Source organism: Pseudophryne corroboree, chromosome 5 (assembly GCF_028390025.1).
Source record: "Pseudophryne corroboree isolate aPseCor3 chromosome 5, aPseCor3.hap2, whole genome shotgun sequence".
NCBI lineage: Eukaryota > Metazoa > Chordata > Amphibia > Anura > Myobatrachidae > Pseudophryne > Pseudophryne corroboree.
The window spans coordinates 88,952,093-88,975,608 of NC_086448.1; the positions used below are offsets into that span (position 1 = coordinate 88,952,093).

General features: G+C 45.4%; 1 protein-coding gene across 2 annotated transcripts in view; it reads right to left on the reverse strand.

Moving 5' to 3' along the window:
- The window catches only part of ITGA8 (integrin subunit alpha 8), a 262,641-nt gene that overhangs the window by 82,955 nt on the left and 156,170 nt on the right, over window positions 1-23,516 (reverse strand). For both annotated transcript variants that reach the window (XM_063921465.1, XM_063921464.1), the window contains exons 17-22: window positions 21,982-22,136; window positions 17,826-17,963; window positions 16,373-16,440; window positions 11,552-11,699; window positions 8,624-8,716; window positions 7,897-7,973 (exon numbers count right to left, since the gene is read on the reverse strand). In XM_063921465.1, coding sequence (XP_063777535.1) covers window positions 7,897-7,973; window positions 8,624-8,716; window positions 11,552-11,699; window positions 16,373-16,440; window positions 17,826-17,963; window positions 21,982-22,136 — 679 coding nt within the window. The remainder of the gene's footprint in view (window positions 1-7,896; window positions 7,974-8,623; window positions 8,717-11,551; window positions 11,700-16,372; window positions 16,441-17,825; window positions 17,964-21,981; window positions 22,137-23,516) is intronic.

Sequence of the window (23,516 nt, forward strand, 5' to 3'; positions counted from 1 at the left end):
AAAACCTATTTAAACTTTTACTTCTAAGCAGCTCAGGAGAGCCACCTAGCTTGCACCCTTCTCGTTCGGGCACAAAAATCTAACTGAGGCTTGGAGGAGGGTCATGGGGGGAGGAGCCAGTGCACACCAGCTAGTCTAAAGCTTCTACTTTTTGTGCCCAGTCTCCTGTGGAGCCGCTATTCCCCATGGTCCTTACGGAGTTCCCAGCATCCACTAGGACGTCAGAGAAAGCCCCAAAAACTTGTGTCGACCGTATGATTGTCGACCTTTGTCATGTTGAACTTTTGAACCTGTCAACTTTTTGTACCTGTCAACCTTAAGCACTGTCTACCATTTTCCTGTGGACCTTTTAAACATGTCGACCTAATGCATGTCAGCCATATGGGGTCGACCTACTGACTGTCCTTCTAGACACAGGGGTAAATTTACTAAGATGGGAGTTCTATTTAAGATGGGATGTTGCCCATAGCAACCAGATTCTACTTCTCATTTATCTAGCACCTTCTAGAAGATAATACCTGGAATCTGATTGGTTGCTCTGGGCAACATTCCATCTTAAATAGAACTCCCATCTTAGTAAATTTACCTGACTGTCTGTACTTTGGAACCCGTTAAGAGGGAACAGGTTCTAAATTATTTAAAATTCAAATTTGTGTGAATCTGACTGAATTACGACAATCGGCAATATTATCAATATAACACAAAGCTCCGTTGCCCGGGAGTAAAGGACTATATTTTGGCAGGAAGGAATTAGAAGGACAGGTCCCCCTCCTCCTTCACCTCTCCCCTCCAGTAAAGACTCATCTGACACTGGTGGGAGTAGAAATCAACCTCATAAATCTCCCGCCCCAGGCAGGAGGAGACATTCCCAGGGGAATAATTGCTCTCTCCAACCATGTGTTAAATATGCATCTGCTCTTCTGACCCCACTGCAATATGAAGGTGCACCCGCAGTGTCAGGCTAATAATCTGCACATTTTCTGGGGAAGATGGATGGTTCTTTCTGACTGAAAAAAAACATGGCTCATGTAATGACGTATCACTTCAAGGCTGTTGTGATAATAATACGTTTGTGTCACCACTTCCTTCCTAATCACGCTGCCATAAGATTTCCCTTTATGTTATCTTGATGTTTCTGAAACTTTCTGAAAAGTCGTATCCGCTTGGAACAATTGGGTTTAAAGGCCATGCGTTTTCTTGGTGTGACAAGCACAGAAATGATAGAGAACTGTGAGGCCATAACGCCACTGGTGCTCTGCTGGTATTTCTGTTAGTAAAACTACGGTCTTTTTTTCTAATTAATACGACATGGACATTTCCAGGGCGGTTATGTGACATCAGCTGGGATCGTGTACATAGAGAAACATGGCGCTAGCGTTGCTACTGCCGCAGACAGTCTGAGTGACCATAAAACAGTGACACAGATACCTGTAAACACTTATGTAAAACATATCCTTATATATATGGTGAGCACAGATGTCAGTAAAATGCCGGTTTATAGTTGGATATGTGGGGCGGGAAGTACTATCCTGAAAAATGTGATCAATCCACCGAAAATGCTGTATGACTGCATTCCCCATAGGCATCAAGCTCTGGAATGTGCACGCAGGCAGTACCACCTATTAAGCCCATGGGCTTCTTATCGCAGATTTCTCTGAGAGGGATCTAACAGGATCCCTCCCAGTGCCCACAATGCATGCGATCCGTGGCAGAATGTATAGCATTTAAAATGCAATGCTCGATACATCACGCCTTTGGAGATGAAGGTCATTGGAGTGCCACAAAGCAATGCAGGGGTGTAGCAAGACTAACTTGCCGGTGGTAGCAATAAGGTCAGCAGCAACCCCCCACTACACAGTCATAAGCCCTGAGCTGAGAGATTAGCCTTAGTCGGCTAAATTCTTATCACCTCAAATCATTGGGTTACAGTCTATGCAGAAATAGGAACATGATAAGAGAACAGCATAAAAATAAGAATTTACTTACCGATAATTCTATTTCTCGGAGTCCGTAGTGGATGCTGGGGTTCCTGAAAGGACCATGGGGAATAGCGGCTCCGCAGGAGACAGGGCACAAAAAGTAAAGCTTTAGGATCAGGTGGTGTGCACTGGCTCCTCCACCTATGACCCTCCTCCAAGCCTGTTAGGTACTGTGCCCGGACGAGCGTACACAATAAGGAAGGATTTATGAATCCCGGGTAAGACTCATACCAGCCACACCAATCACACTGTACAACCTGTGATCTGAACCCAGTTAACAGTATGATAACAGCGGAGCCTCTGAAAAGATGGCTCACAACAATAATAACCCGATTTTTGTAACTATGTACAAGTAATGCAGATAATCCGCACTTGGGATGGGCGCCCAGCATCCACTACGGACTCCGAGAAATAGAATTATCGGTAAGTAAATTCTTATTTTCTCTATCGTCCTAGTGGATGCTGGGGTTCCTGAAAGGACCATGGGGATTATACCAAAGCTCCCAAACGGGCGGGAGAGTGCGGATGACTCTGCAGCACCGAATGAGAGAACTCCAGGTCCTCCTTAGCCAGGGTATCAAATTTGTAGGATTTTACAAACGTGTTTGCCCCTGACTAAATAGCCGCTCGACAAAGTTTTAAAGCCGAGACCCCTCGGGCAGCCGCCCAAGATGAGCCCACCTTCCTTGTGGAATGGGCATTTACATATTTTGGCTGTGGCAGGCCTGCCACAGAATGTGCAAGCTGAATTGTATTACACATCCAACTAGCAAAAGTCTGCTTAAAAGCAAGAGCACCCAGTTTGTTGGGTGCATACAGGATAACAGCAAGTCAGTTTTCCTGACTCCAGCCGTCCTGGAACCTATATTTTCAGGGCCCTGACCACATCTAGCAACTTGGAGTCCTCCAAGTCCCTAGTAGGCGCAAGACACCACAATAAGCTGGTTCAGGTGAAACACTGACACCACCTTAGGGAGAGAACTGGGGACGAGTCCGCAGCTCTGCCCTGTCCGAATGGACAAACAGATATGGGCTTTTTTGAGAAAAAAACCACCAATTTGACACTCGCCTGGTCCAGGCCAGGTCCAAGAGCATGTTCACTTTTCATGTGAGATGCTTCAAATCCACAGATTTGACTGGTTTTAAACCAATGTGTTTTGAGGAATCCCAGAACTACGTTGAGATCCCACAGTGCCACTGGAGGCACAAAAGGGGGTTGTATATGCAATACTCCCTTGACAAACTTCTGGACTTCAGTAACTGAAGCCAATTCTTTCTGGAAGAAAAATCGACAGGGCCGAAATTTGAACCTTAATGGACCCCAATTTGAGGCCCATAGACACTCCTGTTTGCAGGAAATGCAGGAATCGACCGAGTTGAAATTTCTTCGTGGGGCCTTCCTGGCCTCACACCACGCAACATATTTTCGCCACATGTGGTGATAATGTTGTGCGGTCACCTCCTTTCTGGCTTTGACCAGGGTAGGAATGACCTCTTCCTGAATGCCTTTTCCCTTAGGATCCGGCGTTCCACCGCCATGCCGTCAAACGCAGCTGCGGTAAGTCTTGGAACAGACATGGTACTTGCTGAAACAAGTCCCTTCTTAGCGGCAGAGGCCATAAGTCCTCTGTGAGCATCTCTTGAAGTTCCGGGTACCAAGTCCTTCTTGGCCAATCCGGAGCCATGAGTATAGTTCTTACTCCTCTACGTCTTATAATTCTCAGTACCTTAGGTATGAAAAGCAGAGGATGGAACACATACACCGACTGGTACACCCACGGTGTTACCAGACCGTCCACAGCTATTGCCTGAGGGTCTCTTAACCTGGCGCAATACCTGTCCCGTTTTTTGTTCAGACGGGACGCCATCATGTCCACCTTTGGTAATTCCCAACGGTTTACAATTATGTGGAAAACTTCCCCATGAAGTTCCCACTCTGCCGGGTGGAGGTCGTGCCTACTGAGGAAGTCTGCTTCCCAGTTTCCATTCCCGGAATGAAACACTGCTGACAGTGCTATCACATGATTTTCCGCCCAGCGAAAAGTCCTTGCAGTTTTTGCCACTGCCCTCCTGCTTCTTGTGCCGCCCTGTCTATTTACGTGGGCGACTGCCGTGATGTTTTATCCCACTGGATCAATACCGGCTGACCTTGAAGCAGAGGTCTTGCTAAGCTTAGAGCATTATAAATTTACCCTTAGCTATATTTATGTGGAGAAAAATCTCCAGACTTGATCACACTCCCTGGAAATTTTTTCCTTGTGTGACTGCTCCCCAGCCTCTCGGGCTGGCCTCCGTGGTCACCAACATCCAAAACTGAATGCCGAATCTGCGGCCCTCTAGAAGATGAGCACTCTGTAACCACCACAGGAGAGACACCCTTGTCCTTGGATATAGGGTTATCCGCTGATGCATCTGAAGATGCGATCCGGACCATTTGTCCAGCAGATCCCACTGAAAAGTTCTTGCATGAAATCTGCCGACTGGAATTGCTTCGAAGGAAGTCACCATTTTTTTTACCATGGCCCTTGTGCAATGATGCACTGATTTTAGGAGGTTCCTGACTAGCTCGGATAACTCCCTGGCTTTCTCTTCCGGGAGAAACACCTTTTTCTGGACTGTGTCCAGAATCATCCCTAAGCACAGGAGACTTGTTGTCGGGATCAGCTGCGATTTTGGAATATTTAGAATCCACCCCTGCTGTTGTAACAGTATCCGAGATAGTGCTACTCCGACCTCCAACTGTTCCCTGGACTTTGCCCTTATCAGGAGATCGTCCAAGTAAGGGATAATTAAGACGCCTTTTCTTCGAAGAAGAACCATCATTTCGGCCATTACCTTGGTAAAGACCCGGGGTGCCGTAGACAATCCAAACGGCAGCGTCTGAAACTGATAGTGACAGTTCTGTACCACGAACCTGAGGTACCCTTAGTGATAAGGGCAAATTTGGGACATGGATCCCGGTTCGTTATCACTGCTCTGAGTGACTCCATCTTGATTTGAACCTTTGTAAGTGTTCAAATTTTTTTAGATTTAGAATAAGTCTCACCTAGCCTTCTGGCTTCAGTACCACAATATAGTGTGGAATAATACCCCTTTTCTTGTTGTAGGAGGGGTAATTTAATTATCACCTGCTGGGAATACAGCTCGTGAATTTTTTCCCATACTGCCTCCTTGTCGGAGGGAGACCTTGGTAAAGCAGACTTCAGGAGCCTGCGCAGGGGAAACGTCTCGACATTCCAAACTGTACCCCTGGGATACTACTTGTAGGATCCAGGGGTCCTGTACGGTCTCAGCGTCATGCTGAGAGCTTGTCAGAAGCGGTGGAACGCTTCTGTTCCTGGGAATGGGCTGCCTGCTGCAGTCTTCTTCCCTTTCCTCTATCCCTGGGCAGATATGACTCTTATAGGGACGAAAGGACTGAAGCTGAAAAGACGGTGTCTTTTTCTGCAGAGATGTGACTTAGGGTAAAAACGGTGGATTTTCCAGCAGTTGCCGTGGCCACCAGGTCCGATGGACCGACCCCAAATAACTCCTCTTCCTTTATACGGCAATACACCTTTGTGCCGTTTGGAATCTGCATCACCTGACCACTGTCGTGTCCATAAACATCTTCTGGCAGATATGGACATCGCACTTACTCTTGATGCCAGAGTGCAAATATCCCTCTGTGCATCTCGCATATATAGAAATACATCCTTTAAATGCTCTATAGTCAATAAAATACTGTCCCTGTCAAGGGTATCAATATTTTTAGTCAGGGAATCCGACCAAGCCACCCCAGCTCTGCACATCCAGGCTGAGGCGATCGCTGGTCGCAGTATAACACCAGTATGTGTGTATATACTTTTTATGATATTTTTCCAGCCTCCTGTCAGCTGGCTCCTTGAGGACGGCCCTATCTATAGACGGTACCGCCACTTGTTCTGATAAGCGTGTGAGCGCCTTATCCACCCTAACGGGTGTTTCCCAACGCGCCCTAACTTCTGGCGGGAAAGGGTATACCGCCCATATTTTCTATCGGGGGGAACCCACGCATCATCACACACTTCATTTAATTTATCTGATTCAGGAAAAACTACGGTAGTTTTTTCACATCCCACATAATACCCTCTTTTGTGGTACTTGTAGTATCAGAAATATGTAACACCTCCTTCATTGCCCTTAACGTGTGGCCCTAATAAGGAATACGTTTGTTTATTCACCGTCGACACTGGATTCAGTGTCCCTGTCTGTGTCTGTGTCGACCGACTAAAGTAAACGGGCGTTTTAAAACCCCTGACGGTGTTTTTGAGACGTCTGGACCGGTACTAATTGTTTGTCGGCCGTCTCATGTCGTCAACCGACCTTGGCGCGTGTTGACATTATCACGTAATTCCCTAAATAAGCCATCCATTCCGGTGTCGACTCCCTAGAGAGTGACATCACCATTACAGGCAATTGCTCCGCCTCCTCACCAACATCGTCCTCATACATGTCGACACACACGTACCGACACACAGCACACACACAGGGAATGCTCTGATAGAGGACAGGACCTACTAGCCCTTTGGAAAAACAGAGGGAGAGTTTGCCAGCACACACCAAAAACGCTATAATTATATAGGGACAACCTTATATAAGTGTTTTCCCTTATAGCATCTTTTTTATATATTTCTAACGCCAAATTAGTGCCCCCCCTCTCTGTTTTAACCCTGTTTCTGTAGTGCAGTGCAGGGGAGAGCCTGGGAGCCTTCCCTCCAGCCTTTCTGTGAGGGAAAATGGCGCTGTGTGCTGAGGAGATAGGCCCCGCCCCTTTTTCGGCGGCCTCGTCTCCCGCACTTAACGGATTCTGGCAGGGGTTAAATATCTCCATATAGCCCCCGGAGGCTATATGTGAGGTATTTTTAGCCAAAAAAGGTTTTCATTTGCCTCCCAGGGCGCCCCCCTCCCAGCGCCCTGCACCCTCAGTGACTGCCGTGTGAAGTGTGCTGAGAGGAAAATGGCGCACAGCTGCAGTGCTGTGCGCTACCTTAAGAAGACTGAGGAGTCTTCTGCCGCCGATTCTGGACCTCTTCTCGTTTCAGCATCTGCAAGGGGGCCGGCGGCGAGGCTCCGGTGACCATCCAGGCTGTACCTGTGATCGTCCCTCTGGAGCTAATGTCCAGTAGCCAAGAAGCCAATCCATCCTGCACGCAGGTGAGTTCACTTCTTCTCCCCTAAGTCCCTCGTTGCAGTGATCCTGTTGCCAGCAGGACTCACTGTAAAATAAAAAACCTAAGCTAAACTTTTCTAAGCAGCTCTTTAGGAGAGCCACCTAGATTGCACCCTTCTCGGCCGGGCACAAAAATCTAACTGAGGCTTGGAGGAGGGTCATAGGGGGAGGACCCAGTGCACACCACCTGATCCTAAAGCTTTACTTTTTGTGCCCTGTCTCCTGCGGAGCCGCTATTCCCCATGGTCCTTTCAGGAACCCCAGCATCCACTAGGACGATAGAGAAAATATGAATCTTGAGAGATTACTGGAATCAGAAGGTGGTTTGCCATACTGCCTGTGCACACTTCATCACTGGTTATGCTTGAATACAGCCTTGTTGGCTTAATGTTTACACATTGCTACAAACAAGAGAAGCAGCCATTTTGTGTTCTGAAGTATCACCAGAAAGCAGTCTACTAGGGTCATCACCCAGCCCCGAACATGAAGCATTAACAGTAATGTGGCACCCAGAGCTAGAGACATCACCAAAGCATGGGGTAATACGTGCTTTATCCCTTATTGCCGTTACTAATTAATTGATAGGCTGCATTTTTGTGAACTTTAGTTCAGCCTGCAAAATGGCTGCCTCGACTGTGTGTAGGCACCAGAGCACTTTAAGACGAGTGATTTGCAAAAAAAGACTGAGGCTATTCACATTACTTTATACATTAGGAATGGACTTACCTTTTCACATAAAGATCAAATTTGATGCTGTTTACATTTTCTAACTTCTGGCAGACAAATCGTAGACCGAGCGAGAGCTAAAACAGACCACAAACCTGTAAGGTCAGGATTTTCACAGGGTAAGTAGCATAACTGGACATCCTCTGAAGTCAGATATATATCATAGTGCTAAAATACTATAGACCTCGGTGTTGTGTGTGCTTAATAACTAGATTGTTACTGAAAAAGTCCATGTTTATTACAATATACCTGAAAAAAGTACATTCGATAACCACCAAAGAAATGTAAAAGTGATCCCATTGCTTCAACACAGTGGGGGTGAACATTTTGTCGGTGGAACCAATATTGAGGTGGTCAATACACTAGGAACTAGTGACATTACTGAGGCATGAGGCACTTTGCAGCACTGGTACTATCCCGCACTCAAATTTTAGGGAGTGCTCACAGACCCTTGGGAGAAGAAGCCCTGTCTCTCCCACAAAGTGGGTGGGGTTGGATCACGATGATGCGCACCAGCTAATATAGTCACATCCTTGCGCAGCAGGATGTAAGGCCGTCATGACTTAAATTGCCACTATACTCATTAATTTCCTATTCAGCCAAATAAAATAAAAATGCCTTCCCCTCACTATATTTTTAAAGATATTTTAAAAATATAGTGAGGGGAACATATTTTTCAAGAGATTTAATTTTTTATAACCCACAAATCACTTGTGATTTTACTTACATTAGTTCCAGCAACCATGGGATTTCCAAGGTCACACACAACCATACGAGAGTCATTTCCCATTTTATATTCACAATTAAGTTGTTGCAGATCCTACAATAAGAAAGAACATAAAGTAAGACAGTCTTTTCTGTTTCCTGAGACCTACATTTGCAAAAGATGATTATTTCCAAACTGTGATGAAATATTGCACCACCCTTATAATATCCCTATTCTAAACTGAAGTATAAAATTGACAGTTTAATTGTAATTGATTGCTATAATTAACAGCACATTTTTTCCAGCGCTCCAGTTTTCAAATTAGGGCTAGTGACTGCCATATGCACAACTGCAATGGCAGCCATCTTTGATTCATGTAAGCTCACAACCGTACAAGCAGGCAGAATGACGTTGATATGGGCAATCGGTGCTTTTCCTCACAGATGTATCTCCTCATTCCTTCATAAATTTCCTACAGTATTTAAATAATACAGTAGGTCATTAAAATATGAATTAATTGAATAAACTACAGTATGTCTCTGTGTTTGACCCTCCTGTACAAGATGGCCGACAGTAACTTCCTGTAGCATTCAGGTGGGGCAATTCTATTTACAGCATATAATAAACATATAAAGTGTTTTCTTTTGTAATTTTTTTAATATATTTCCCCTTAACTATTTTTAGATGCTTTTTCCCTGTACAAAATTGTTTAAAAAAAAAAAAAAAAAAAAAACCACACACTTCACACACCCCAAATATATCCTCTCTGTAAACAATAATATCCTATGTTTTCCTAGCTCACCGGATATAGCGGACTATGAAAAGATAGGATATGATGTTTAAATAAAGTATCCCTCAATGTAGGGGTGGGCAAAATACGGCGCGCGGGCCGGATGCGGCCCGCAAACCGATCCTGCCCGGCCCACTGCCTCCCACCAGCAAGCAATGACAAGCGGCCCGACCAGCTGAGCTGCTTGTCATTGCTCTGCACTGCAGTACCTCCAAGCTGCCAGCGGCGCCTCTCTACCCTGCTGCTGCTGCTGCTGCGTTGTAGCAGCCTCCTCCTCCCGCCTCCAGACTCCCCAGTGATAACGGCTGTATTCAGCCGAAAAGGGGGCGGGGCTACGTGCAGATGAAGGGGCGGGGCTACATGGGACCTCAGGGGGCGGAGCTACACGGGACAAGAGCCAGACTGCTGCAGATCCATCCTTCCTGCCACTGCCAGCCAGATTAGTAAGTTAATGGGAAAAGTGAGTGAGAGAAAGTGTGTGTGTGTGTGTGTGTGTGTGTGTGTGTATATATATATATATATATATATATATATATATGTGAGAGTGTGTGTGTGTATTTGTGTGTGCGGACAGTGGCGTCAGACTGTTTTTAAGTTGGGGGGAGAGATCTTTAGCTCTCGCTGAACCAAACCCTCCGGTGTTCTGTCACCGTGTCACCCCCCCCCCCCCCCCCCCCGTGTTCTGTCACTGTGTCACCCCCCCCGTGTTCTGTCACTGTGCCACCCCCTTGTGTTCTGTCACTGTGTCACACCCCCGTGTTCTGTCACCGTCACACCCCACGTGTTCTGTCACCGTGTCACACCCCCGTGTTCTGTCACCGTGTCGCACCCCCCGTGTTCTGTCACCGTGTCACCCCCTTGTGTTCTGTCACTGTGTCGCACCCCCGTGTTCTGTCACCGTGTCACACCCCCCGTGTTCTGTCACTGTGTCACACCTCCCGTGTTCTGTCACTGTGTCACCCCCCCCCCCGTGTTCTGTCACCCCCACCGTGTTCTGTCACTGTGTCACCCCCACCGTGTTCTGTCACCGTGTCACCCCCCCGTGTTCTGTCACCCCCACCGTGTTCTGTCACTGTCACCCCCACCGTGTTCTGTCACTGTGTCACCTCCCCGTGTTCTGTCACCCCCCCGTGTTCTGTCACTGTGTCACCCCCCCGTGTTCTGTCACTGTCACCCCCCCCCGTGTTCTGTCACTGTGTCACACCCCCCTGTTCTGTCACTGTCACCCCCTGTGCTCTGTCACTGTGTCACCCCCAGTGTGCTGTCACCGTCACCCCCACCGTGTTCTGTCACTGTGTCACCCCCCCATGTTCTGTCACTGTGTCACACCCCCCGTGTACTGTCACCGTGTCACCCCCATGGTGTTCTGTCACTGTCAACCCCACCATGTTCTGTCACCGTGTCGCCCAGAGGCGTCACCGGGTGTGGTGACACCCGGAGCGCACTCTGTACTATTACCCCCCCCCCCCCCGCTCAAGCAGTGTGGTGCCCAAAAAGGGGGTGTGGCTTAATCTAAATGGGGTATGGCCTGGTGGGTCTTTTCTCTTTCGCTCCGGGGGCATGTCCAGCTTCCCCGAAGATGCTGGCTGCCCCCGGAGACTGGACTGTGTGTGTGCCGAGTCTTATCTGTGACCCCTCGTGTTCTGTCACTGTGTCACACTCCCCGTGTCCTATCACTGTGTCACACCTTTCCCCAGGGGCCATAAGACACTGGATAATTTGCTTGCTGCGCAATAATTATCCTAAATAAAATGTCAATGTGTAAAAGGGTACCTTCCGTACTGTGTAAAAGGGGGTTCTACCTGCTGTAATGTGTGTAAGTGGCGCAATTTGAATAATGGAGACTATTGTGCAACCTAATACGAATCTGTATTATTTTTTGTTCACACTCCTTCCACATGAAGCCACGTCCCTATATTTTTGGCAAGTGGGGGGAGCTGCTATTTTGTGTGTGGCCCTCGGATACTGACAGGAAATGTCAAGTGGCCCCTCAGCTGAAATAATTGCCCACCCCTGCCTCAATGCCAGATGTCTGCCCTATGCTTGTCAGGGCTCTGCCTGGCAGAGCGAGGTTCCAGCTGTCAATCTTTCATCCTCTGGGACCTGCACGAGTGATGTCATTCTCTGAGGTCACCAGGTCAATGTGCTGTTGCGATTACCTCCATGTTGCGCTCAATGCCCACGTAATCTGCCTCCGCTGGTATGTTAACATGGAGCTCGGCTTCGTAAGCACCTTCTCCTTCATTCCTTGCATTGATGATGAACAGGATATGGTTCTCGGCTCCTATAATTATCTGCTTCTTGTCTCTATAAAATTTGATAATTAAATAAAAAAAATAAAACATTTAATTTAAGGCATACAAGTAAAACTATATTGCTCTGAATTTGTTTCTTCTGTTTAAATCTATTCTATGTAATTTGCATTTCATTTAATGGAACAAATTCTATACAATAAAATGCTAAAGCTGCTCCTCAACTCTATGGGAGGAATTCATGTGTTGTGCGCCAGTGGCCACTAGATGGTGCCCAACAGAGCAATTCAAGTGTTGCTCCGTTCGGACGCACAGGCGCCGGCACTGACAATACTGTTCCGTTGTTCCGTCATTTTTCCAGGATGGTAACTAGTATACTGTAGCTATAATTCTGGTTCAGTCCTTTCCACAGCTGGATAAACTGTGAGGCTTACAGTCAGGGCCTGATAAGACCAAGAGGCCCGGCTAACGTAACCTGTTTCTATTTTGGTTTTCTCACAAAGAGGGCTGGAAGTGGGTTCATGCCAATATAATGTGATCTTACTCTATACCCAGTCTTACACGTGGCACTGCTACAGGGACGAATCTAGACTTTTCTTTAGGGGGGGCGGTTTACTGTTTAATCTTGACTCCTCCCTCTACAGTCCCAACTCCTCCCATCTGCAATCCTAACTCCTCCTCTCTCAATTCTGATTGAACTTTTTGAGTGAGACGGAGATAAGGCTTTGTGATTGTTCTATGTACATGTGACTGTGCTATGGGGTAATTGTATTTATTAGCCCTAGTACCCACACACCAGCAAGTGAGGGGCAAATGCTCTGTAGCCCTTGCTCTCCTGGCTCCTCTGTGCTGCTGTGGTATAAGCTGCAGCACATCGTTCTGCCTCAGGCTCTCCCCGTAGAGCTCTCTTCTGCTCAAAAGTGGGTGTGGCTATGACTGTTAGGGGGGGGGGGCGGTCGTCCCCTTCGCCCCCCCCCCCCCCTAGATCCGGCCCTGCACTGCTATACGCATAGGGCTAAAACACACTACACGCCGGGCCGTCCTTGGAGCCAGTAAACCATGTGTGTGAAGGGGAGCTTTCACACACAATGGTTTTTTCTGAAGCCGTGTCTGATGCTGCGCATGCGCACAGCATCACACACGGCTCAAAGCCGTCCTGTGTGACAGACACTGCCGGTTTCTCCCGGATGGCAAAAAGCCGGACAAACTTTGTCCGGCTTTTTGCCATCCGGGAAAAACCGGAGTGTGTGTTACAGCCCATACAGTAGGTAGGACTGATTGTATGCACATTTTTTATGTGAATGATGTGAGGCCCAGATAATTTGGAGAGGCTACAGGGGAACAGGTATAGATTAGCAAATTGCTGGGGTGGCAGTCTAATTGTCTATCCATTCATCTTTCTGTAAATCAGCAGAAGCTGCTTGTGCGTCCTATTACATTACTTTGTGACTAAGAAGCAGTTTCGCAAGGAAAAAACTAAAAAAAAAAAAAGATGTTCAGCGCTACTGAGTCACACGGCACACGCGCGTTATGTGTAACACGACTTGTAGTGAACAGAGCAAAGATGGAAAAGAAAACATCTGTATGAACCTGAGGGTGCATGTGGGCATTACGGGTATGGGACTCAGGGTCGACAGTGTCTAGGTCGACACCCATTGGTCGACAGTGGCCAGGTCGACAATAGAAATAGGTCGACACTGCCAGTAGGTCGACATGAACAAGGTTGACATGAAAAAAGGTCGACATGAGTTTTTCATATATATTTTTTGTCGTTTTTCTTTGAAAAGTGACCGGGAACCCCAATTAGAACACAGTGTCCCCTTGCTTCGGGCAATGTTACCGTTCCCCATCGTAGTCCATGTGGATTGTAAAGTATGAAAAAAACTATTTCTAGTGTCGACCTATTCGCTGTCAACCAATGGTTGTCGACCTAGGTGGTGTGTCGACCCTGAATCTGGATACCGGGCATTACACACAGGTGCAGCAGAACACTGCTGGAAATTTGGTGAGTTTTGATCAGAGGTGTGCGGACAAGGTAGGCAGGGGAGATAGAGCCTCACCTGTCGTACTCCAGTATACTCCAGAGTTTTGGCTATAAAATTTATTAGAATAATACAAAGATATTTTTAATAACTTCTTTGTATTTCTCTTATCATTGTTATAGTGACCACACATCACTGGGGGTTGGAAAGGAGAAAACACCATAAAGTAGTAAAAACACAAAATCCGTGACTAAATTATATAATTTAGGCGCTAAAATATATACCAAGTTCTCCGCTAATTTCATTACAGCATATTTCCTGTTCAGAAAAACCTGTTTTTCTTCAGTTTCCAAACTGTAATAGAACCACTGTAATAGGAAAATGGCCGCCGAATCTGTGCAGCTCTTGTGACCTATAGCACGTTTAACACAGTTCCCTGTCCGCCAGATTTCGTACGTGTACCACAATATATCACTATATAATATAATGCGGCAATTTCTACATCACAATTTTAATGGTTCAATCATTCCGGAATTCTGATCTTTGTTCACCTCCTAAAATGTCAGCGCAAGAAATCAGATGAAAGTAAATGTTTGCAGAGGACAGAAAGTCCATCTGGTAAGTTCTCATACCCTAATGTGTCGTGGGGCTGTTTTTGCGACTCTTAACACTATGGGGATCCACATGGCAGCATTTCAAAGCACCATCAGATCCTTGGCAGAAATGTTTAGGGGCATGTCAGGGACAGAGTGCTTTGAAGTCCGTGATGAGGGGCTTCCTATCATTTCAGCACATGATCAGTTCAGGATGAGAAGAACAAAACTATTTTCAGCATGTCACATCAGCGGCGTGTTCTCCTTGAGAAGACGTTTATACCAGTTTCCGGTCACCGAGTCACCAGCGGCCTGACTGTGGGTTCCTGTTTCCTCCAGCTGCATTAGGGAGCTGATGTTGCACTGCCAAGCAGGGCCATTTAGAGAACGACCGGATACCCTTATAAACATACCACCCCCCTCTGGCATCTGTCTTTATATATTCATCAGATATTTTATAAAAATAGTCATAATATTACATAAACCTATTTAATAATACCAGAATATGCACAAATGAACTGCCTATGTCCCTATAGATTGTAAGCTTGCGAGCAGGGACTTCCTACCTCTATGTTTGTCTGTTTTTACGGTTTTGTGCTATTACTGTTGTTCTAATTGTAAAGCGCAACGGAATATGCAGTGCTATGTAAGAAACTGTTAATAAATAATAATAAAGTAGCAAACTAGCATGAAAAGAATTCTGGGGCTCGTAGTCCCACACCCAACCACAGACTGTGGGCTTAATTCAGACCTGATCGCTCGCTGGGGTTTTTTTTGCAGCGCTGCAAACAGACAGTCGTCGCCCATAGGGGAGTGTATTATAGCCGTGCAAGTGTGCGATCGCATGTGTAGCAGAGCTGTACGAACAGAACTTGTGCAATCTCTGCGCAGCTCAGGACTTACTCAGCCGCTGCAATCACTTCAGCCTGTCCGGGACCGGAATTGAAGTCAGGAACCCTCCCTGCAAACGCTTGGGTACGCCTGCGTTTTTCCAACCACTCCCAGAAAACGGTCAGTCACCACCCACAAACGCCGCCTTCCTGTCAATCTCCTTGCGATCCCCCGTGCGAATGGATTCTTCACACAAATCCATCGCTGAGCGGCGATCCGCTTTGTACCCGTGCGACGTGCCTGTGCACTGCGGTGCATACGCAGTTCTGACTTGATCGCAGCGCTGCAAAAAACGCTAGCGAACGATCAGGTCTCAATTACTCCCTGTGTCCATCTGCTTTATAGCTAAAGACAGAAAACAGTTCCAATGAAAATGGTTAATAAAACGCTGCTGGTACTCATTCGTAATCATTTCCTTTACAGAAACATGAAGGCAATTAAATATGTTTATTTTGGTGTTCTGTGGGCGGATTTCAGTGGACGGCAACTTAATAATTACTTAAATGCGCCTAAGTTTTGGTCCTCTAAATAGATGCATCGCTTTGTATTCAAATGTTTATCTAAATCAGGAAATGGCATGATTGCAAACATGTATTCAGTCACACAGCAGCCCAGACTGCGAGTCTCCCATACAGTCTGTGTCTCTTATAATGACTACGGGCGGATAACCCAAAAATCATAGTGTATGGAATAAATAACCGGTAATACACAGAGATCATTTGCAGCCTAAATGATAATATTTAGTGTGAATTAAGACTTCCTAATTAACCACGCATGGACCTAAATTCTTTGTGGAGACAGGGCTGTGTTGTGTATGTTTTAGCCGACATACCCAAACAATCACAATTATGGATAAATATATACAGTATAACCCTGGTACTTTAGCAAATGCAATCATTGCCTAGTATGGTTACATTTATTAAAGTATCTGTAAGAGCTTTTGGATCACTAACACTTTATATTATGTATCATGCAAAGAAAACTTAAATTATTAATAGCTGATGAACATTTGATCTTTGCATTTTTTCTCCAAAGCTCCGTTTATTTAAAAAAAAAAAAAAAATTTTTTTAAATTAAATAAATTTCACTTAAAAATCTGTCACATATTGTTTAACGTTTCACGGAGTGCTGTAATTTCTATTTAAAACAAACATCCCAGTTTGGGGTCTTGCATAGATTACAATAGCTTTCCCTCATTTATTTCCACTATGCATGAGTTGTATTAGGAATCAATCAAGTGATGTATATTTATTTAGACTTACGATCTTGCTGAGAGTTTCAGGTCAGGAATGCACATATTGTCATCTCCGCACTCCACAAATATGTGTGCCTGAGTTGGGGGAGAAGACGCGAGAGTGTGACCGCTTTTCCAACAGGAAATACTTTATTTTGGCAGTTCTTAAAATGAGGGAGCATCACTATCAGCCCCCCCAGAAGACATAAATGAACATTCCAGCTTTCACCAAGTCATAGAAGCAGTTATTTTACTGACTGCGTGAGCCACAATCCTGCTTACAGCAAAGCTGGATACGTGCTATAAAACGTGCCTGGAGAAGGCAGAAAGAAGTGGTAAAGTGGTGATAAGTGCACGGTAATAACGCACCAGCCAATCAGCTCCTGTCATTTTTCAAACCCATAATGATTGGCTGGTGCATTATCACCTTCCACTTGTCCCTGCTTTACCACTTCTTTCTGCCTTCTCCAGGCTTAATACATCTGCCCCAGTGGATGCTAACGACTAGAATGATTCAGACCAATCAAACGATACCCAAAACGACTGAAACACACCATACACACTACCCAAGAATCGTGTGGTTCCAAATGATCCTTTTGAATCCGAATTGTCTTGCCGATATGTTGTCTCTGTGCACAGACACAAGCCGAGGTTCATACACACTGCACTTCCTTCCTTAACGATACCAAACAGGTCCAAAACAGTGTGTTCAGCACACACTATATCGGGAGGCGATCCTAATGGGGTTTAGATCACCTGTCAGGCCCTGGTGCTGCATACACACTACTACACAATTACCAGCCCTATCTGACAGATACAGCCATGTCGGAAAAGAATCGCATAGTACCCTGCTTAACTGTATCCCCTCCCCCTCCCTCTCATTTGCATAGAATGCCTTTGGCATTAATAATAATAATTTTATTTATATAGCGCTCTTTCTCCAATAGGACTCAAGGACATTTCTGGAACAACTACTTAGGGTATGATGTCAGTTAGTCGACATTCAAAATGCCAACACCAGAATGTTGATATGGCCTGAATTACACATGTTGAAATTCAAATTATAATGTCAACATCACTGGAATCCTAGAATGTTGACACACAATTGTAGAATTAGGGATAGATTGAGGTTAGGATTAGGCTACATTTAGGGGTATGCTGTAGTTAGGGTTAGATTAAAACTAAATGGGAAATCAATTTGACATGCCAACATTACGTACCTGTATGTCTACAAAATGTAATATATACCTACCTAGCATCATTTGGATGTAAATTCATGGTAACGCGCGCTCTCTATCTCTCATATTATATATATATATATATATATATACACATACATACATACATACATACACACATACACACATATATATATATATATATATAAAACTCTAGAGATTTCCATTTTAATTTGTATACAAGAGTATATTTTAAATTAACAATTCTGGTAAATTAGCTCATATTTTTAAAGCGTAACACACCTGTTCCTGCAGCCGTGCCTCCTTATAGCGATTTAATATTGGTTTTATTTCTTGGCCATCCAAGAAGGTGGATTCATCCAAACTGTAATTCAAGTTCACAGTGATTGGGGTGAGCTTATCTCGGAATTCAGATTCTTCCTGTAGGAAAATAAAATAATCAACAATACAGTCTAGGAAGGGAATGTTAACTATATAGGTCATTGTGGGTCATTCCGAGTTGATCGCTCGCTAGCAGTTTTTAGCAGCCGTGCAAACGCTATGCCGCCTCCCACTGGGAGTGTATTTTAGCTTAGCAGAAGTGCGAACGCTATGCCGCCTCCCACTGGGAGTGTATTTTAGCTTAGCAGAAGTGCGAACGAAAGGATCGCAGAGCGGCTACAAAAAAAAAATTGTGCAGTTTCACAGTAGCTCCAGACCTACTCAGCGCTTGTGATCACTGCAGACTGTTCAGTTCCGGATTTGACGTCACAAACACGCCCTGCGTTCTCCCAGCCACGCCTGCATTTTTCCTGGCACGCCTGCATTTTTTTGAACACTCCCTGAAAACGGTCAGTTGACACCCAGAAACGCCCACTTTATGTCAATCACTCTGCGGCAGACATTGCGAATGAAAAGCCTCGCTAGATCTTGTGTAAAACTACATCGGCTGTTGTGAAAGTACGTCGCGCGTGCGTATTGCGCCGCATATGCAGAAGTGCCGCATGTTCACTTAATCGCTGCTCTGCGAACATTTTTATCTAGCGATCAACTCGGAATGACCCCCATTGTTTCCCAAACTCAGGGTCTAATTCAGACCTGATCGCAGCAGCAAATTTGTTAGCTAATGGGCAAAACCATGTGCAGTGCAGGGGGGGCAGATATAACATGTGCAGAGAGAGTTAGATTTGGTTGGGTTATATTGTTTCTGTGCAGGGTAAATACTGGCTGCTTTATTATTACACTGCAATTTAGATTTCAGTTTGAACACACCCCACCCAAATCTAACTCTCTCTGCACATGTTACATCTGCCCCACCTGCAGTCCACATGGTTTTGCCCATTAGCTAACAAATTTGCTGCTGCGATCAGGTCTAAATTAGGTCCTCCGTCCTCAAGGCATCAGAGAAGTTCAGTTTTAAGGATATCCATGCTTGAGCACAGGTGATTGAAATAGTAGTTCAGTTTTAAGGATATCCATGCTTGAGCACAGGTGATTGAAATAGTCATTTTGAATCAATCTGTGCTCAAGCTTGGATATCCATAAAACCTGGACTGTTAGAGTGCATCGAAGGCCGAGTTTTGGAAACTGTGATATAGGGTATAGGACCATGGAAATGAGAATGGCAGCCACGTGAACTAGGAGTCAGTGTAAAATAGTAAAAGCTGCAGAGTCCATGTTCTAGTGATGCTTCTTGTAGGACATTATAACACACAGAGCAACAATACGTGATACAAAGAAAACGTAGTTACTGATATGTTAGGTAGACATTTGGCTACTGATATGGTAACAGGATAAGCAGACATGCGGTTACTGATATGGTAACAGGATAAGCAGACATGCGGTTACTGATATGGTAATATGGTAAGCAGATATTTGGTTATTTATATGGTAGTATGAAGAGTAGACATTTGATTATTTATATTGTATTATGATAGGAAGAGGTGTGGTTATTTATATGGTAACATGATAGGTAGAGGGTTTCGATGTCACTAGGGGGCTGCGGACTGCACAAGGTGTCACTCTTCAAGGGGGTGACACCAAAATGCGGGATCCTCCTCCGTGACCGGGAGCCAGGTCTTGCACTGTGATATTATCATGCAGCGCCCGGCTCCTGACACTGAGGAACCGGCAGTGCATGGAGCATCTCCAGGGGCAGTCCAGCATCTCCGGGAATGCTGGCCACAACCACAGAGCACTGAAAACGGGGGACATGCACTGAGAACATTCCCCGTTTTTTAAGGCATATTTGGCACACAGGGTGTCACTGACCCCACTTGATATGTATATGTTAATATGACAGGAATAGGTGTGATTATTTGGGATCAGTATCTTTTGCTAGTGCACGGGTTCCAGCAGACATAATACCGACGCTGGGATCCCGATGTTTGAGAAACCGACAGGGGTGAGTAAGGGTTGTTCCTCCCTCTCCCCATCCCCCTAACCCTCCCTACCCACAACCTAACCCTTACCTTCCCCCTTTTTGCCTAACTCTAGCCACCCCTTGTTGGTGCCTAACCCTAACCCCTTGTCCCTGCTGCCTAACCCTAACCCCCTCCCCGCAGCCTAACCCTAACCCCCTCCCCGCAGCCTAACCCTAACCCCTGTGACGCAGCCTACCTGACTTGCGGCGCGGTCTGTCCTCGTTCGGGATCATGGCTGTTGGTATTACAGTGCCAGGATGGTGTACCCATTCTGGACGTCAGTATTCCGACTGCCGGGATACCGACAGCCGGGATCCTGACTGCATCCCGATTATTTACATGGTAATATTATAGATAGAGGCGTGGTTACTGATATGGTAATATGATAAGTAGACATTTGATAAATGGTATGGTAAAATGGTAAGCAGACAGTTGGTTATTATTATGGTGATATGAGAGGCAGAGGTGTGGTTACTGATATGGTAATATGAGAGGCAGGGGTGTGGTTATTGATATGGTAATATGAGAGGCAGGGGTGTGGTTATTGACATGGTAATATGAGAGGCAGAGGTGTGGTTATGGATATGGTAATATGAGAGGCAGGGGTGTGGTTACTGATATGGTAATATGAGAGGCAGGGGTGTGGTTATTGATATGGTAATATGAGAGGCAGAGGTGTGGTTATGGATATGGTAATATGAGAGGCAGGGGTGTGGTTACTAATATGGTAATATGAGAGGCAGGGGTGTGGTTATTGATATGGTAATATGAGAGGCAGGGGTGTGGTTATTGATATGGTAATATGAGAGGCAGAGGTGTGGTTATGGATATGGTAATATGAGAGGCAGAGGTGTGGTTATGGATATGGTAATATGAGAGGCAGAGGTGTGGTTATGGATATGGTAATATGAGAGGCAGAGGTGTGGTTATGGATATGGTAATATGAGAGGCAGAGGTGTGGTTATTGATATGGTAATATGAGAGGCAGAGGTGTGGTTAGTGATATGGTAATATGAGAGGCAGAGGTGTGGTTATCGACATGGTAATATGAGAGGCAGAGGTGTGGTTATTGACATGGTAATATGAGAGGCAGAGGTGTGGTTATGGATATGGTAATATGAGAGGCAGAGGTGTGGTTATGGATATGGTAATATGAGAGGCAGAGGTGTGGTTATGGATATGGTAATATGAGAGGCAGAGGTGTGGTTATTGATAGGGTAATATGAGAGGCAGAGGTGTGGTTATTGATATGGTAATATGAGAGGCAGAGGTGTGGTTAGTGATATGGTAATATGAGAGGCAGAGGTGTGGTTATGGATATGGTAATATGAGAGGCAGAGGTGTGGTTATTGATATGGTAATATGAGAGGCAGGGGAGTGGTTATTGATATGATAATATGAGAGGCAGGGGAGTGGTTATTGATATGGTAATATGAGAGGCAGAGGTGTGGTTATTGATATGGTAATATGAGAGGCAGAGGTGTGGTTATTGATATGGTAATATGAGAGGCAGAGGTGTGGTTAGTGATATGTTAATATGAGAGGCAGAGGTGTGGTTAGTGATATGTTAATATGAGAGGCAGAGGTGTGGTTATGGATATGTTAATATGAGAGGCAGAGGTGTGGTTAGTGATATGGTAATATGAGAGGCAGAGGTGTGGTTATTGATATGGTAATAAGAAAGGCAGAGGTGTGGTTATTGATATGGTAATATGATAAGTAGACATGTGGTTATTGACATGTTAGTATGATAATTAAATGGTTGGTTACTTATTTGTATGATAATATGATAGCTAGATCTGTTTATGTGCTGGTGCCCACAGCGAAGTCTTAATGAAAACAGTCTGTCCATGTGTTCTTTCTGTACATAAGAATCCCAAACTTCCAGCCCCTGTCATTCATCGCTCTTATTGCTCTGAGACGACCCAACAGCGTTGTCTTTAGTTTATTATAACAATAGCTCTAATTGAGCTGATGTATTTCAGGGTTTGATCTATAAATATTGGTGTTTATTACAGACCAGGCTTAGAACTTACTCTGAGATAAACAACAAAGTTCCGGCATTGGGTGGGCTTATCCTTTCCCACCGTCAGATCAAAGGTGAGGTGTGAGTCACCGCTGTTCAGAAAGAGTGTCCGCTTCACAGCGCCCCTCTGCTTCAACCAGTCCAACTCAAGGTCAGCTTTCAGACCTGCAGATAGACACATCCAAAGGGAATCACCATTACAAGGAGGAACATAAGGGAGAAATGTATCAAACCTTCTAAAGAGTAGAGAAATGGACAAAAGAAGAAAATGTCAAACAGCAACCAATCACATTGTAGCTAGCTTTTATCAAGTACATTCTACAATATGGTAGGTATAAGCTTATTCGTCGTTATGGGCAACTTCTAATAGCATTTATCATTTACATTCTATAAAATGGTAGAAAGGAGTTGATTGGTTAGCTCCCCATTCCCTCAGGCCCAATGAGAGGAAAAGAGAATCGTCAGATCCCCCCTTGCTGAAGTTCAGATGGACTCCTTTAACCCCGACCCCTGGAGCCAAAAGGCTCCTTAAGGGGCAAAGATCTTCAGGTTTCCCTCCGCAGCAAGGTTTGGGGTCGCCACTTTCTCCCCAGGGTTGGCTGAAACTTTCCATGGGGGACGGATTATTCGGCCTCTCTAAAAGGAGAGAGCCTCAAAAGATTTGGGGAGAGGATGGCCCATACGTTTCTCACCCCAAACCCCCATGAAAACATGACACACTCACAAAAAAACCCACACAAAAAAGTGAGGTGAAAAGTGCAAACAACGTGAAAAAAGTAAATAAGCCCCAGTTAGAAGGCAAAGGAAATTAAAAAAAACATCCTTGCCCCAGCCAAAAGGCCAGGGCAAAGGAAAAATAGTGCAGCCTGAAAATAAAGTGCAGTGCAAAGTGCTGTACTAGTGCAAAGTTGACGCTCAACACCAGTGCACGTTCAGGCACCCCTGGCTCGGAATGCACCAGGGGCACATACTGTAGCACCTTGGCCTTCAAGCTGCTGGCCTTTTGGCCAGAGGATGAACTGGCGGCCCATCGCCTACACGAGGGGACTCGCTGCCTCGCTTCCGGCAGATGGGATGTCACTGTCGGTATAGTGGCAGGTGGCATCCCGTCTGCCGGGAAATCATATGTAACCCGAATGGTTGGTACTCTCTCCACTTTATCTCTCTCCGCGGTTTGGTACATCTCCCCCTCATTTACACCTACATCCAACCCTGCGTAGCCTACAGTTGCGTCTACTCGCCCACACAGAACTGCCTATGTGATAACGTCCCATCGTGACCAAGTTCAGCCACAAGAAGAGATGCAATGTAAATGTGTATGACTGCATTGCCTGTACTGGGGTGAGCACAGGACTAGAGCGAACAAAACACACACACTGGGTACACACCGTAAACAGGGTTGTGTGTTCAACAAGGCATCACGCCAAAGTACTTAAAGTTAAACATGTTTTTTTTCACATCGCATTTGAGGAGAAATAAAGTTTTATTTAAGGAAGGTTTTCAAACAGGAGCCAAAACAAAGAGAAGAAGAGGATTGTTAATATA